This window comes from Chelon labrosus (genome assembly GCF_963514085.1).
Source record: "Chelon labrosus genome assembly, chromosome: 7".
NCBI lineage: Eukaryota > Metazoa > Chordata > Actinopteri > Mugiliformes > Mugilidae > Chelon > Chelon labrosus.
In genome coordinates, this window is record NC_140343.1 from 21,025,673 (window position 1) to 21,038,965 (window position 13,293).

General features: G+C 40.3%; 1 protein-coding gene across 1 annotated transcript in view; it reads right to left on the minus strand.

Moving 5' to 3' along the window:
• Nucleotides 1–12,540, minus strand: part of gabrg3 (gamma-aminobutyric acid type A receptor subunit gamma3) — a gene marked incomplete at its 3' end in the record, with an annotated part of 53,084 nt that extends 40,544 nt beyond the window's left edge. The window contains exon 1 of the mRNA XM_084548525.1: nucleotides 12,378–12,540. Within this exon, the coding sequence (XP_084404651.1) occupies nucleotides 12,378–12,513 (136 nt within the window). The 5' untranslated portion in view covers nucleotides 12,514–12,540. The remainder of the gene's footprint in view (nucleotides 1–12,377) is intronic.
• Nucleotides 12,541–13,293: the final 753 nt, after the last annotated feature.

Consider the following 13,293-nt stretch of genomic DNA (forward strand, 5'->3'; position numbering starts at 1 on the left):
CAAAGTGAGCTCATTGTGTGAAAGCTGTCAGGTAATAATGCCAGCTCCTGCAGCAGGATGTATTATGACCTGCAGAGCAGCCACCAAGACAAGGAATTAATTGGAGACAATCAATCTGATAGTAAGACCTCAACACACTGCTGCTCCTCTCGTCTCCTCTCCTCTCCTCTCGTCTCCCTAACAAACACAGCCAAGGGATGGATAATTAAAAGACATTATGAATCTCAAACGTTTTCGTGTAGTCTCCATAAGTTGACCTACAGGCTCTCTGATAACATTTTGCATCCCCATTTCACACTGTGTTTTCTCAAACTGGCTCGTTGCATTGTCCCAACAAGAAGTGCATACCACTAGATGGTGGCCTGGAGGCCAGACAAACTTCCCCACCCAGACACTTTTGTGGTGGGAAGTTGATCTAGATTCTCTCTGTTGGGAACTGATTATGCTCTGGCAAAGATCTTCTTGGCCAAATGCAATTGTTAGGGCGTTCACAGCAAATGTAGGACTAACTCCAAATCAAAATGCATGTGGAGATATTTTTTTTTTCCTCTCTATCAGCTGAAACACGCCTTATAATAAAATACAAATAGTGTGCTACTAGAACAATATTCTGACTGCCCAGATCATGCTACTACAACTTCCATTCATCAAATAGTCCAAAAACCTCTTTAAGAATGTGCTCTGATTTTACTACAAATATAAATAACTCAAACATCAAAAAAAAAAAAAAAAAAAACTACTGAAACATTCATTCAGTATTCACTATTAATCATAACCAGTAGGTCAGCTATGAGAAAAGTGTTCAAAATCTGCATCTCAGGTGTAAAGAAATGAGAAGCCTTGGGTATTTCTCTGACCGAAGTAAAGTAAAACTTTCTGTGCCGACTGCCACTGCTATCAGTGGTAAAAAGCACTGCTGGTGTTGCACTACGACAAAAATAAACTCTGAGGCCTGGGCGATAAAAAGCTGAAAATAGTAGGTATTTCGGTTGTTAAATGCTGCTCCCTTGGCAATGGAGCTGCATTATATTACTTTCTTCATTATACAATGCTAATTGTGTTGCTGGCTATAATTCGGCACCTGCCTACACTGCCACTTAGCAGCACTTAGTTTGTAACTAGTCATTCAGTAAATGGGGACAGCTCATTAACTTTAGGGAAATAGATAACATGAACTAGAAATTAATTAGCAGTTGTGTGGGGGTTATTTATCTGTGCAGCCACCAGTGGAGCTTTCTCAGAGGTCATACTAAATATACAGTACTGTTCAGGATGCTATCTCCTCGGGTGCCAGCACAGTACAAATGTGATGATGGGCAGTTCGAAATAACAAGAGAATAACTGAGAATGGATTCTCTCTGGGGAGCCCATAATCTGCTCTGCAATGGCCAACGCTTACTTGGAGACATTTATAAAAATAAAAAAACGGTCCAGTGAACGGATAGGGAAGCCGTAACCTCTTGTGAGATTTATTCGTCATTAGATGTGAGCGGAGGATGATGAGCAGGTCTATGGAGACATGAGCTAATCTCTCTCCAGGTTTGCACCGTGGCCCGGCTCTGACGAATGGGTGAACATTAGCTGCCAGTGACAAGCGGAGACAAACAGCAGCCTTGTTTCCCTGTTTGACACGCTGACAGGAATATTTATGGCAAACATGTGACCACAGCTGGATTTCTGCCTTTTTATGATGAAAACTAAATCAGAAATGTCCTTGTCAGACCACATTAGCCTGTTATCCTTATTCAAATAAGCTAAAAAAGAGCTCACCGCTTGTCACAGACATAGAGTTTGATTGTTTCTCTGTCTTTAAATGTACCTTTTGTCTATGTGTCTATCTAACAACTGACAAACCACAGCACTGCAGATGAAGCTTCATCATCTGTGCCCTCACCACCAAGGGTGACTTTCCTGGCTTACAGAGGATCTAAATAGTTAATGAGTTGATTAAACTTCCTCTGATGGGAAGATTCAAACTGATCAATTCTTTTGACCTCTGCTGCCCAGAGTGTTATTCTGAGTGGGTTTAGCTCTTCCCACTACACACCCTCCTGAATGGCTCCTCACTAAAGAGGATAATCCATCTTTGATTTCCAATAGTTCCTCATACACCGATCACAAAAAGGTGGACGCAGTGAGTAGGTGTTGCCCATGCTGCATATTAGGGATGGTTGGTCAGTGCTGGAATAAAAAGGATTTACCTTTGCTCATTGAAAAACAAATGAGCAAAGGCGATTTCAGGCATGTGAATGTCACAGTTGGAATAAGCTTTTTTATTTTTTTTTAACTTGTGTATATGCAAATACAGAAATAGCATTTGCTCTGTCTATTCTTTCAAAGTATAAAACAATGGAAAAAGAATATATAATGCCAATCACTTATAGTATATTACATGCCAACATATTATGAAGAAGAAAAGACTCCATTAAAAATATTTTAACTTCCCAAAAATTTTGAGTATCAGTCAGGTTATTCCTTATGATGATATGCCTTGGTAACTTGGTAATAATTTGACTAACTCATTATTTTGTCTTATAATTTTATAATCGTGACCAAATACAGTAGATAAACATAATTCACACAAGGAAAAGGTTAAGTATCATACATTCTAAATTTTTGCTTACTTCCCATTTTTGGGTTTGTGGTCTACAAATTTTAATTTAGGTCACATTTATTTCTACTGTTATTATTTCTACTCAATATTTTTGGTAACGAAAACATTTGTCTGACTCAAAATTTAACCAAATTTCCAATTGTATAATTTATCCTAATATTGACGTAGTCACATTTTTGCAGTTCACCTCTTTATTATCTTTACATGGCCATAATGGTCCTCCACCAGCGTACCATAATAAAATGTTACCTTGCTTTCATCCGCTATCCGCACCTCCTAGAGTTGTGTCATTGGCTGCTTGTTTCTCGTCTTCCCCCATGGCTGGAGTAACTGCTCCCCACTGCTGCACATTTTTGTCTACACATTAATCACGTAAGCTAGCAGGAACTCCCGATGACATAACTACATTTGGGAAAGTCGCAGCCTGTTCTTGGTTGGCGTCTGCATACTCTGAGAATCAGTACGATGACTGATGGCGCAAAGACTTCCGACTTTTCCTCTCACTGTCCAGGCTCATTACTAGAAGAAATGCCAAAGGGCTCTGAAATCACCACCCTCTGGCTAACTGCAACACGGACAATAATAATAATCTGTCACTCTGCAGACACCAAAGCTGATTTAAAGAGAACTCTTTGCGTGGAAAATAACATAGTAGGAATACAGACAGAGTTAAATCAGGGCATTGTATTTACACCTCAGTGTATTTATTACTTTTTCACATGTTTCTTGCATTATGAGACAAATCAGTTGCATTCTTTTGTGGCACTGTTGTGTAAATTTAAATGTATTCAGTAATGAAATGATACACTGTAGGACAAACACACACATATAAATACAAACCCCGATCAGCCACAACATTAAAACCACTAACAGGATAAGTAAATAACATCGACCATCTTGTGATAATACAATGTTCTGCTGGGAAACTTTTGGACCTGGCATTCATGTGGATGTTACTTAGACATGTACCACCCACCTAGACCAGACCAGGCACCCCAACCCCATAGCAATGACACTCCTTGATGGCAGCAGCCATCCCCAGCAGGATGCAGCCTAACACAGGCACACACAAACAAAAGGCCCCCACACATTTTACAGTTGTAGGAACAACTCAAAAGAAAAATAACATGAAAAACAGCACAAGATGTTGACCTGGCCTCCAAATTCACTAGATCCCAAACTGATCAAGTATCTGTGGGATGATCCACAGAGGTCCCTCCGCTCAAACCATAGCACCCAAAGACCCCCACTAACAACATTCTGTTGCCAGACACCACAGGACACCCTCAGACGGACCATGTCCATTCTCTGATGAGTCACAACTTACACAAGGGAGACCTACACAGCATTAGGAAGGTGGTCATATACACCGTCAGATCGGTGTATATACAGTACACTAGTAACGCTAACCAATGAAGACTGAACTGCTTTTCTGCAACATATCAAGAATAATACCATAACCGTTTTCTTATTTTCCAATGCAACACACTGTAATAATTACAGTGAACACCATGTGCCATGTAAGCCAGATCAATCACTCACTGTTGCTGAGCTGAGTCTGACAAGATTCTGACAGTGCTCGGTTTAGTTACTAGGTAACGGTCTAAACAAAAGTCTCAGTTGTTTGTCTGTGCGAAAGGGTTCTGTTTAAACGAGTACATTCCTGTTGTATGTTTTTTTCTTCCTTCTTCTTTTATGCCATTTGAAAGCCTATTATGTTACTCTCGTGGTGTCAACGTTAAACCGCTTGTGTCTTGGCATTATGCACAATAGAGGAAAAAAATCCATAGACGATAATTACAAGGGGATATTTGCAGTCCATTAGTCTATTTTATTGTTAGCGGCAGAGTCTGTTCACTGTTCGCGTCACTGTTCCATGTCAGTGTTGTATGAATTCACTGCTAAAGCGTACCTGACATTTCACACTGCCACTGTTCAGCGTTAAAATGTCATTGTGAAGCAGTCACAGAAAGCACAATGTATTTGTCACAAGTTTTAGCTTTAGATGACAGCAATTGTTTATCAAAAATTCACAGCTTTCAGCTTTTGTCATCGCTGCACAACTTCAGTAAAGTAATTGGCTTTAACAAGTGGCTGCAGGTTACAAGTTGTGCTTGTACACCTTGAACAAAGCAAAGATATATCAGCCCAGTGGTGCAAACATGTTCGTCAAGAGCTTGTGTACATGTCTACATGGATACAATGTAAACTTGACATAGGCTATTGTGTGATCAGTGTCAGACCTACCAATGACCCCCAGAAGAATTACATTTAAAATGAAATGAGACTTTTGCTATAGCGCACGCTCAGCTCAGGTAGATGCCAAAGCAAGTTATACACAGTCAATGTGACTGTGACATTGACTGTGTATAATATGTGTCCCCAGTTCCTTGCATTAGTCCAACTGACGCTATTTTTGCGGGGATATGGGTGGCGCCATCTCACAAGTTTGGAGCCAGAGTCTGCACAGTGCAGTCCGACAATGGATTATTGATGACCTGCCCACACTTCTGCCAGACTCACTTGTGTTTTCATTTGATTAATACTGCACTCTGCTCTACCTCCGCCAGTCACAAATAAATGTTGGCTTATAGACTGTACTTATTTAAAAAAATAAAAAATAAAAAATCCAACTCTCACAGTCCCATGGTACTGCTTCATGGAGCGCCTTTACCATCTGTATAGACTAAAACGACACTTATCCAAAAAATTTACACTTGAGTATGCATCAGCATTATAGTAATCCATCCCTGAAAAAAAAAATATTTGATGTGTATATTAGTGTTTTAGTTTGGCCCAAGTCTCATCCACTAACATGGAGGAGGTGGAGCTTATGACCTATACCACAGCCAGTCACCAGGGGGAGTTCTACTTCCTTTGGCTTCACTTTTGAGGAGCTGTTCAGTGAATGGAATAGCAACACAAGTCATACCTCGATCAGACTCTTAGTAAGGAGGAAACAACCCCCAATGATTTCACCCATACGTAAGATTCGGGACCAGCAGTTTTTAAGCTCAATGTGGTGGCTCCAGTCATCTTGGCAATGCCTGACCTCACCCAAAACTCAGCTAATTCAGGAAAACACAAGGTAGACAGCAAGAAACCTCTGACAGCCACCTCAAAGCTGTCACACCTTTATTTGTTCATACTATACACTGCAAACTGTAATGCATCCCTGTCCAGGGTGTACCCTACCTCTCAGCTAAATACTGATGGAAATGAATAAACTGAAATATAATTTAAATGGGTGACTTACATAAAAATGTCACCCCCATACAGTTGAAAATGAATGAGTAACTGTTGACCAAAATGTTGACGATCAGCGGTGATTAACTTCTGTGATCAGCATCAAGTGGACACTTGAGGAACTGCAGTTTTTGGCACCTCCATGTTTGCTTTATGTTCATCTGTTTCAGTGAGAGTTTGTTTAATTGCCAAAGAATTTACCTTTTTGTAAGAAACATGCAGAGGGTGTTTTTAAGCATACATAATCAATCATCAAGAAAGATTTCACAACACTCAAGTTAACGAAACCACCAAACATCAACATGACTACCAGCAGATATGATAAAACTAAGACACTATTTTCAGTTCCGGCTGTCTCTCAGCGTCACCGCTGCAGGTATCACTTTAAATTCAAGCCATGTAGTGAAAGCGTTGTTTTCAACCATGAGTTCAGAAAGTCACATTCATTAATGTCAAGAGGACCAGGTCAAATGAATTAAGCACACCATCTGCCATCAAAGTGTCCTCGACTCAACAAATGGCTTTCTAATTCACTTATCTGCGGTCAGGCACATTTAAAAAGAAATGCTAATTGCCCGCATCCTGTTTATATTCGCATCTTTGAAATTAACCATACAAGTTAATTTAGTCTGCTTTGACTGGGGAAACGTGGAAAAACGCAGCTCTCCGATACACAGCAGAATAACATTGTTCCGTTCAAATGAGTGTGTGTCTGTTTCTCGTGTGTGTGTGGAGGTAAAGAAGCAAAAAAATAACAGGAAAAAGAGGATGCTGTAGTCGCTTAGTGAAAAGGTCTCTACTGTTCATTGTTGTTGTACTGTTTGTTTATTACTCAGACTCATAGTTGCTACGTGCGGTGGTTGACACCTGAACAGTGCAGCACACACATCATCCAGAAAATGTAAAAAGTCCTGTTCTCTTCATGATTTTCATTTATTGGCCGGTTACTACATTTATTACTAAATGATTTCCATGACACAGAGAATGACACTATATGCAAATATTATGCTGGTGCTAATTTTTTCCGGCTTATTTAATGTGATCAAATTTAACCAGAATTTATTATAAAGTTATAAATGGACTCTGCAAACGCCACGCAGTAGTTAATGTTGACATTTCAAATATTATTGACGTCATACATAGGATGGATATTATTTCTACCACTACTTCTGGCTGGAAATTTTAAATTATAAAGTTACCGTATTATCCAAAAACCATGTTGACCTGTATATAAACTTACACTGCCCAACTTATCTAACAAGCCCCTTTGAGAAAAAGAAACTTTGAGAGCTGGAAAAATGTGTTGCCCTGTTGGGAAGTAAGTTCCCCTGAGCTACAATTAATCCAAAGACATAACTGAAACTTTGATTCCAACTTACACTGATCAGGCATAACATTATGACCACCTTCCTAATATTGTGTAGGTCTCCCTCGAGCCTCCACACAGAATGTTGTTAGTGGGGGCCTTTGGGTCCTATGGGTTGAGGGGAGAGGATCATCCCACAGATACTTGATCAGTTTGAGATCTAGAGAATTTGGAGGCCAGGTCAACACCTCGTGCTGTTTTTCATGTTGTCTGAGTTGTTCCTACACTGTTGTTTTGTGTGTTCCTGTATCAGGCTGCATCCTGCTGGGGATGGCTGCTGCCATCAAGGAGTGTCATGGGGTATGGTGTCTGGTCTGGTCTAGGTGGGTGGTACATGTCTAAGTAACATCCACATGAATGCCAGGTCTAAATGTTTCCCAGCAGAACATTGTACTGTCACAAGATGGTCAGTGTTATCTACTTCTCCTGTCAGGGGTTTTAATGTTGTGGCAGATCGATGAATATGTCAGTGAAACATTAAATACAACATGTAAAATCCTCATTTGTGAACACTCTTGAAGCGCTCACATTCATTTTTAACCTTTTTTTTTTTTTTTCCTCAAGTTGTCTAGTTAACCACTGTTCCAGTCACTGTGCTCTGGACTGTTTCTTGTAGCTGTTGTTGTAAAATGCTATGAACTTTACAGTCATGATAAAATTATTTCCTCCCTCACAGCAAAGCATGTCACATGAGTCTAGAGCTGACAAACTACGAACAACCCATAACGCAACGCTCTCTGAAGGAAAAACTGTGCATCACTGTTACTTTTTACTAGGACATCTGATGTTATGAATAACCTTAAATATTTACCTAATTTGCTGAAAATGTATCACTTATTTGAGCCAACGTCGTAATAAACAACTGAATGAAAAATGTGAATTTATAACCGAATGCTGTAAAAGGATAACATAATATCAATTATGATTTCCAACAGTGCAAGACACTGACTGTAGAAAAAAGCCAATGTTTGCAAGCCAGTAATTGTGTAATGTTGGAAGTGTTAAGCGTATGTAGTTGCCTGCTGTTTGCAGTGAAGTTGCCCTTGAGAGGTGAGGATGTAGTGTGAAGGTTAGGGCATTAAAAAAATAATAATCTTATCACTCCTGGACCATCATATTTGCGGATGAAGCTCATAGAAGCTACTAAATTGATCTTGAGGTGAGACTGTTTTGTCATTGGCCACTCCTGCTTACGATACTGATACTGCAGCCCTGTTTGACAAAGAATATACTTTGGACTTTACAAAGCTACAGGGCATTTACACCAAATGTATTCTCTCTAATACAGTATGTCCTTCTTGTTGAGTGCACCATGCAACATGGCTATACATGGCAATAAGAGATTAAGCCAGTAAGAGAAAAAATGCCTGTTACATGAATGGTTTAATTAAATGTAAATTGTCCAGCATAGTGTGACTCCAGAGGGTACGTCTTCAGGTCATGCAGAGATAATCAGTGTGTCATAAATCTAACCGATCACCACATTAGTGTTGTATGTGCTCCAAGAAACAGGAGAAGAGCATCTAGGCTTGTAAAAGCACCTGAACATGGCCACAGGGCGAGAGGACGGACAAGAAAAACAAGATGTGTCACACCACGTAAGGAAAGCGAGAGCTTAAGGATAATGGTTGCAGTCAAAGTGACACAAAGAGGGAAAAGTGACAGTTAGGTCGTGAGAGAGGGATCAGCTCTCTCCGGGCTGCGTTCGAGCCCTTTTACAGGGTTACATGTGTGAGGTCATCAACGCGTGCCCCTTGGTTACAGCTTGTGTGTGAATCACGTTTGTCGTTTTCTATCCACTGTGTGCCAGAGCAACGGAGCTTACGTGGCTTGGTATCCATAGTAACAGCTATAGTACACAAGATTCAGGTCTATACTAAGGTCGATGCTAAAGACTGTTACAACTGAAACAATCTGGTCAGAGCAATCCCTATGAAATATAGTGACACTGAAGGTTTCACTTGGTTTACTGCCCAACCTGAATTGTGACTGACCCCATACTTACTAATACTTTGATGAAGCTTTATTTATTTTTACATGTTTAAGCAGAGACACAGTACTTGCTGCTCTTGTCTGAGACCAATGTTACCAGTGTTCATTTAGTTGACTGATAACACATTTGTTTGGTGCTTTATTGTGCACTACTACTTTACACCGTGCATTTTTGCTGAGAGTTGGATGAGAAGATGCACACCACTATTGTATCTGTATACGGGTGAAGTATGAAACTGGTCAGCAGCTGGTCAGCTCAGCATACTGATAAAAACATCAGGGAGCAGCTAGCCAACAAACCTCAGTCATTTCTACACCTTAAAGATGACAAGACCTGAAACAGTATGAGTTAAACCAAAACAACGAGCTAAATCCTGAACTGCACAAGGTGGTGATACTTGTATGTATGAGTTCATTTTTGCAAAAAAAATAAGAAAATAAGGGAAAAAGAAAATTCCGAAAACCAAACCTTAAAGAAGGGCAACTGATCACGTAGCCTTCACACCAGCGTAGGCTACGTGCGTAGGTTACGGCATCTATGTACCGCAGAGGTATAAATTCCGCTTTAGGGCTTTGATTTGATCCTGGTTGTTGCAGACCCTGATCATGTAAATTTCAGATACAGTATTCCTAATGTAATCCCAATCTCTCCACCGGTCATTTAGAGCTGAAGAAGGTACTGGGATGAGTGAGAGAAAATTCCATGTTTCAGATTTGTCTTTTGGATGTACCATGATCTGAATGGCTGAGGACTATCAAAGACTGCAATTAAAAAGTCTTCACATTGCCAGCAGTCATTCAATCCATTGTTAATAAGGTAATATTTACCACAGCAACTTTAAAGACACAATCGCTACAGGTCTACTGATCTCCTTAAACCATACTCTAGTCAAGGATGATAATTCGAGTTAGTGATCCAGATAATCAAAACTAGCATAAACATAAAGAAGTAAAGAAGAGTTGTGGTCAGAAGCTGAAGCTGAGACGACTGCCATGTCTGAGACAGTGCCTGCCTGAAACGGGCTGTTGAAGTCTTAAGTGTCAGCTGGACCTCTCCTGCTCATCTGTCTGCTTTTACACTAGAGTTTCATAGATGAATGAAAACTGAATTCCAGCTCTGCCCTGCAACCACTCGTTGTTTTGACCAAGTTAAAAGCTGCATTTTGCTTGACACTTCACAATCAACCAGTCACACATGTGTATTACATAAAGCCCCCCCCATTGTTATGCATCGACTGAAACCACACGTGCCAGCATCCTGCCACCAGAAGCTGTTTTTCCTAAAACCCGAACGCGGAACAGAGGCAGTGAAAGAACTGATGGGGAATATGGGCTCACCTGAACAGATACACAACACGTTCACTGCATACATGGCCAATGCTTTACTGAACTCCTCATATCTCTCTCCTCCACTCAATGTTTCAACCTTCAGACCTAATTTATATTCATGAGGACATGCTGATGAGTTACATCTTGACCCTTTGTCACTATAGGTCAGCAAGTTAGAGTCAGTCAGATCACAAACGTGATGATTTTCAATTCACATCCAAATTAAATTATAATTTAAAGTTGTTTCATTAAACCTACTATCAATAAATTAATTGATTCTTTACATAACTTTTGCACATACAGACAATATGTGAGAGAATATTTTCATCATCAAAGCCTAAAAATAGCATGTTTAATGAGTATGCCATTGGTACTGGTAAGCTAACATGACTACAGTTACATGAATTAGGATAACGTAAATTATTAATTACGTATATTTTCACATAAATCTGAAAATAATCAGAAAGTTTGAGGATGCAGAAAACATTTAAAAACACAGGAAGATTCTTCACTATTACTTGGTCAGCAAACGAACTGAGGAAAAATAGCAGCAATGTGTCTCAAGCAGCATCGTGAAAGTAGACAACACAGCATCAGAGCTAAGTGGAAGTGTCCGAGGTCAAACTGGTATTCTTATTAAAGATGAACTTTCTCAGATCATGGCTGGACTGAAGGTTTCCAGTGGGGCAGTGCACAGAGCTCCAAAACACTTTGAAACTGCATCTAAAGCTCAGACAGGAAGACCAAAAGTGATCACACCATGAAAAGATCAATACATGAAGCTTTGTTTGCTCAGAGACAGAAAAGCAAAGCAGCCTCTTCACTGACACAGGATTTGCTCTGTAAAGAGAGTGAAAACTCCTGTCAAAAGAAGACTCTTGTAGAGTCTCAGGATGAGTAGCATCTAAACCACTTCTCGGTAGGAGAACCAAGACGGAGCGCTTGGGATGGACTGAGATATGCCAGCATTTAACTGTGAGACATGGGAATATAAGTTTGTGTCTCCTCTACTGGGAAAGGAGAAGCGGCACTCTATCCTTCAGAGATGTGCTACACCCTGGTGTGCACCTCCGTACTGCAACAGGAAAATGAGACTGAACACATGAAAGCTTTGAAGACCAAGTAGTGCTGACCTGTCAGTCACCTGACCGCAACCCCACTGAACATTTACTGGGAATCTTGAATACTGTGAAAACCAAAAACATTCCTGAGAGCACAGGTTCAACTTCTCTCATTATAACCTGTCCGTTGCACAAAATTGCAAAAGCATTATCAGTTGTAAGTCATCATATTGCATATCGCATTCTTTGTTGTTTTCTTTTAGTCATTTAGTTGACTGGTGTCTTCTGTGGACCCTTATATCCTCTATGCTGCTTTTATTTATTTATTTCTGCATCACACCTGTATTTCTTTGGGGAATACAATATAGTATTTGAGTTTGTACTCGAATTGTATGCTTTAATTTATTTTTACCATGTTTCTTTTACTCTCATCTTCATTGATTTTATTCTGGTTCCTAACCGTCTTTCATGGTTTGAATGTTGCTCTAATGATTTCCTTTGTAAAACCCTTTGAGTTGCTTGAGTCAGAACTGTGTAAATACATGCGTTTACAAAGGATTAAATAAAACTCTTTATTCACTCATTTAGTTGTTGGCTATTAGTGCTGCTTAAGTGCACCACTTACCTGCATATTTATAGTGTTACAATAGGCTACCCACTGAATCTGTAGGCTTGATCATTTGTATCCAGAGTACCTGAGCATAATGACATGGCTGATTTACAGTATGAGACTAGTACTGTGCACAAACTATACAGAGGTGAACCTCACCTCCAATATCCGGTCGCAGTTTCTTATCATATTCTTTCAGTAAATTATTGAGTATTTCCGTGGCGTCTGTTTCCTGGGATTTCGGAGCCAGCATCTGGTTCACAGTCACATCCTCGTAGTCCTCCTCGTACTCCATTGTTAGAGAGCTACAAAGGTAAAAATGAAAGAAGGTGGTTGAAAAGACAGACCTGACTGTGGTTGCGCTTTGCAGTCTGCACAGTACCATCGTGTAAGCTGAATACAGAGTCACCAAGAATCCTTCACATAAACTTAAACCCGTGCGTAAAGTTTTCTTTAGGAAATAACGCAGTCAGAATTTAACGCAACACGCTTCCCTCCCTTCATATAGAGTTTTGAACTTAAATGTCTCACTTACCAGGTATGAAGGACTGACAGAAGCAAGACATAAGCCAGTAATTTGGATGTCATGTTTCTAGCAGGAGGACGACAGGCAGAGATGTGACAGAGGACGGTGCGTATCGGTGTCTGGACTCGACGGTCACAGTGGCTCAGAGGAGAACGCGAGGAAACAGCGCTCCATAGTTTGTAATCCAGCAGGACTGTCACTCATTGTTACACTCAGACGTTTTCAACTATATCCTCTGCGTTGGACGAAGGAACCGCTTGCCACTTGTAAAGGGTTTGCAGCTCGTCGATTGCGGACACTGCCGGTCTTTTACGCAGGTGCGCACTCTCTGAATGTGCCCACTGAGAGCCCCCCAATTCGTTAAAAACTCCTCCGTGGCCAAGTCTGCGTCACTCCACTTTCTTAAGCACTACTTTGCAGTTCTCACAAGAGCTGTTACACCTGCACGAAATTACTTTAGTTCAGCTGTTTTCTTTTTTTTCCCTCTCACAATGAATTCTATGTAGAATGCATTTAGATGAATATCAAACAAACACAGAACACACCTGT